The 4,693-nt window shown below is 42.7% G+C and overlaps 1 protein-coding gene across 1 annotated transcript in view; it reads right to left on the bottom strand.

Annotated features, from left to right (window-relative positions):
* Nucleotides 1-4,693, bottom strand: part of LOC106521941 (cytochrome P450 2J6) — a gene marked incomplete at both ends in the record, with an annotated part of 15,768 nt that continues 11,075 nt past the window's right edge. The window contains 8 exon segments of the mRNA XM_014014718.1: nt 1-67; nt 1,580-1,681; nt 1,855-1,940; nt 2,173-2,305; nt 2,456-2,563; nt 2,642-2,710; nt 3,111-3,271; nt 3,351-3,503. Coding sequence (XP_013870172.1) covers nt 1-67; nt 1,580-1,681; nt 1,855-1,940; nt 2,173-2,305; nt 2,456-2,563; nt 2,642-2,710; nt 3,111-3,271; nt 3,351-3,503 — 879 coding nt within the window.

Raw genomic sequence — 4,693 nt, 5'->3', positions numbered from 1 at the left:
CGTGAGGGAACTTCCACTGACCCTCCTCCCTCAGCACTGAGTCCAGGTTCTGGATGACCATGGTACCCTGAAGGGAAATCAAAGGGACAGATAAAATCATGAAGATGGCATGATTTCTTTGTACATTCACTGGCCACTTTATGAAGTCCACCTGCTCATTAACGCAAATGTCGAATCAGCCAATCACATAGCAGCAACTCAATGCATTTAGACATGTAGACATGGCCAAGATGATCTGCTGCAGATTAAAACAAGCATCAGAATGAGGAAGAAAGGTGATTTAAGCGACTTTAAATGTGGCATGGTTGTTGGTGCCAGACAGGCTGGTCTGAGTATTTCAGAAACTGCTGATCTACTGGGACTTTCACCCACAACCGTCTCTAGGGTTTACAGAGAATGGTGTGAAAAAGAGAAAATATCCAGTGAGTGGCAGTTCTGTGGGCGTAAATGTCTTGCTGATGCCAAAGGTCAGAGGAGAATGGTCGGACTGGTTCGAGCTGATAGAACAGCAACAGTAACTCAAATAACCACTCGTTACAACTGAGGTCTGCAGAAGAGCGTCTCTGAACTCACAACACATCAAACATTGAGGAGGATGGGCTACAGCAGCAGAAGACCACACCAGGTGTCACTCATGTCAGCTAAGAACAGGAAACTGAGGCTACAATTTACACAGGCTCACCAAAACTGGAAAATAGAAGATTGGAAAAACATTGCCTGGTCTGATGAGTCTTCCTTTCTGCTGCAACATTCAGATGATAGGGTCAGAATTTGGCATCAACAACATGAAAACATGGATCATTCTGCCTTGTATCAACGGTTCAGGCTGGTGATGGTGCAATGCTGTGAAATATATTTTCTTGACACAATTTGGGCCCATTAGTACCAACTGAGCTTTGTGTCAACACCACAGCCTACACCACAGTCAGAATTGTTGCTGACCATGTCCATCCCTTTATGACCAATGTACCATCTTCTGACCATGTCCTTCCCTTTACGACCACAGTGTACCATCTTCTGACCATGTCCATCCCTTTATGACCACAGACAATGTCCATCCCTTTATGACCACAGTGTACCATCTTCTGACCATGTCCATCCCTTTATGACCACAGACCATGTCCATCCCTTTATGACCACAGTGTACCATCTTCTGACCATGTCCATCCCTGTATGACCACAGTGTACCATCTTCTGATGGCTACTTCCAGCAGGATAACGCTCCATGTCATAAAGTGTGAATCATCTCAGACTGGTTCCTTGAACACAACAATGAGTTCACTGTACTTGAATGGCCTCCACAGTCACCAGATCTCAATCCAGTAGACCTTTGGGATGTGGTGGAATGGGAGATTCTCATCATGGATGTGCAACTGATAAATCTGCAGCAACTGTGTAATGCTATCATGTAAATATGGACCAGACTCTCTGAGGAAATTTTCCAGTACTTTGTTGAATCTATGCCATGAAGGATTAAGGCAGTTCTGAAGGCAAAAAGGGTCCAACCTGGTACTAGCAAGATGTACCTAATAAAGTGGCCGGTGAGTGTATATATTGTCCAAACTCTTAAATTTCTCACCTTGGGAATGTCATATCCCATCAGCTCTGTGTCTTTAGTGGAGCAGTGGAAGACACTAAGAGGAACAGTGTTGGCAACCCTCTGGACTTCATGGATCACAGCCTGGGTTACAACAAAGATATTACAAAATGCCTGTCTTTGAATCAATTATTTTAGGCATCGTATAGAAAGAAATCTCAGAAAAGTTTCAGTTTAGCTGATAGAAACACATTCAGACATGCCTCTCAGATTAATCATTCAGATTAACAGAACAGGCGTGTGATGATGCTCATCACCTGCACGTAAGGCATGTTGTGTCTGTCCTCAAAACTGACCCGATCCCTCCCATCCAGAACCCGATCGATCTCCTGCTGACATCGATCTGAGGGGGCAGAAACTGTTTTACACATTTTAAGTTACTCTTACTTTGGTCTAAAATAGTAATTTCCAAACCAGTTCAGTCTTTGTTAACCTGCCAAATTAATATTTTAATACATTTTAGGTTTTGGTGCCACTCCAGGATTATTAGTGGCCCCCTTCTGGTCACCACATTAAAACCTTACTTTATACCCCCTGTGTTGATCTGAAAGATGAAACATTTCCTGAAGGTGTACCTTGAACCTGAGGATGGACTATAAGGTACAGAAACCCAGTCAAAAGGGTGTTGGAGGTGGTGTCAGTTCCAGCACTATAAAGATCAAAAGTGATCCTTCTGAGCTGTTCCTCCGAAAATGAAGAATCTTTTTTCTGGACAGAATACAGAGAATATTGTACAAAATGWAAAATTTGTGATAACGCTGRGTMAGCATCCAGAWGTTTTCCTGGTTTTAGTTTTTCTGTACCTGTCTCACATTCATCAGCATCATGATGTTGAAAATTTATCTTTTGTTCACACACCTGTTTGTCCAGTTCATCCAGGTAGCAGTCCACAAAGTCTTGAGGTTCTCCAGGGGTCCTGGTCCTCTTGTGCTCGTTCATCAAACCATTTGAAAAGTCGAGGTACAGCTAAATCACACAGCTTTAATTAATAACATACAGACATGATGTTGTTAGTCTATTGTGCCTAAGCTGTATAAAAATTACCTCCATGTTCTTAAAAATCTTTTTGAAGGGCAGCGGCAGGTAAGAAACATATGGAACTGCGTCGTACAGCTGAAAGATRAGTTATTACAGAATAAATCAAACTGTGGTTTGTTTGTGTGCATGACCTGCTCTTCTTAGACCTGAATAAGAAGAGTCAAAACTAAAAGAGTYCCTGGAGAAACTTTAATGAGGCCTGCCTCATGGTGCAACATAATGTTTGGGATTTTTTTTGGCTACCAAATTTCAGATCATACTTAAACATATGAAGACAGCTGAGATTAATGGGACAGTAAACAGGTGGGATTGGGCCTGCTTTATGAGAAGATTGGAAACAGCTGAGATTAATGGGACAGGAAACAGGTGTGAGGGGGCATGGTTGATTAAAGACCAAAAACAATTGAGCCTAATGTAATAAACAGGTGTGATTGAGCCTGTTGACAATAACAGTTTCAGGCCCACTTAGACTCACCATGGCCCATGGTCCATTGGCTATTTTAGTCATYTCTGTGAACCATCGAACAACCTTTTTGATGGTTTCATCTTCGTACTCATAACGGGTTCCAAACAGAACYTTACAGATGATGTTGGARGCTGCRTTATGGAACATCATTTGAGGACTCAGAGTTTTACCTGTACACAGATTTAAAAACAGAAYATCACACCAACAGCACAACCAAAAGCTTTAAGTATTTTCAGATGGATTAAGCACCAACGCTCTTTTCCAGTGTTTTAAYGGTGAACTGAATCTCTTGATGAATTCTCTCCTCCATGGATTTCTTTCCCAGACCAAAATTTCTCAGAGTCATCAATGCAAAACGACGATGTTCCCTCCAAACAGGCCCATAATCGACAAAAATAACTCCTGCAACAAGCAAAGTCACAAAACAAAGATCTTTTACCTGCTGCAGCTAATTAACTTAATTACAATTTTTTCGCAAGTGTTTCTTAATAAGTCTTCATACGTTTACAGCCTTTTCTTGCTTCTGGTACAACTTTGTCGAGATGTATTCCCAACGAGCACACGTATGGGGGCCCCATATGGGATAAATAAGGGCAAGTAACAGGAGTAATATCCAGATTAGTTTGCAGGTTCTATGGTAGCCCTACATGTCTTTGCYCACCTTGACTTTAACGGGTCCTGACTGGGTTTTTATATCATCATTCACCGACGGCTACAAGCTGTGTTGGATAAAGAGCTCAGGGAGGAGCAAGCTGGCTTCAGATATGGCCGATTGTACGTAGAGCAGATCTTTGTCCTACAGACCATCATTGAGCAGAGCCTGGAATACCAGCAACGGCTATCAGTCAGCTTCATAGACTTCACCAAAGCTTTTGAMAGTGTCCATAGGGAGTCGCTTTGGAWACTTGCGAGGTCGTATGGAATTCCYGAACAGTTTGTCCAAATTTTCCGAAACTTCTACCTCAACTCAAGCTGCAGCGTATGAACAGAAGAAGGAACAACCGAATTCTTCGCCATCGAGACCGGCGTGCAGCAGGGGTGTATACTTTCCTCCTTCCTATTCCTCCTGGTCATTGACTATATTCTGTGCAGGACCATGGATCGAGCAGATTTTGGAATAACGTGGCCCGAATCGGTCCAACTTACGGATCTCGACTTTGCAGATGACATTGCAATTCTTGGGGCAACAAACAAGAGCATCATTGACATGACCCAGAGCCTTGATGGAGGATCAAACAAAGTCTGACTCCGGATTAACATCAATATTAACTCAGGAAGCATGGCATCTATTTTCATTGCTATGCTGATGGTCGTGGACACCCAAATTGGTTAGAGCTGCTGAAAAGCAGCTCCTGCCTTCCCAGTCCGGCATGCCATGTCGTGTTTTTCATCACCATCGTTGGTTATAATGCTGCCCAGATAAGTGAGCCTTTGCACTCCTTCAATCTGGTATGGTCCGATAGTGGCAGGGGTGCCAGCCATGGCATAACTAGTTTGCATGATCTTGGTCTTCTTGATAGTTTTATACTATATTACTTTATTTATAAAGCAGTTTAAAACAGCCACTGCTGCAACAAAGTGCTGTACATATT

Source organism: Austrofundulus limnaeus, unplaced genomic scaffold, assembly GCF_001266775.1.
Source record: "Austrofundulus limnaeus strain Quisiro unplaced genomic scaffold, Austrofundulus_limnaeus-1.0 Scaffold118, whole genome shotgun sequence".
Classification (NCBI taxonomy): Eukaryota; Metazoa; Chordata; class Actinopteri; order Cyprinodontiformes; family Rivulidae; genus Austrofundulus; species Austrofundulus limnaeus.
This window is presented reverse-complemented; position numbering and strand designations above follow the sequence as displayed.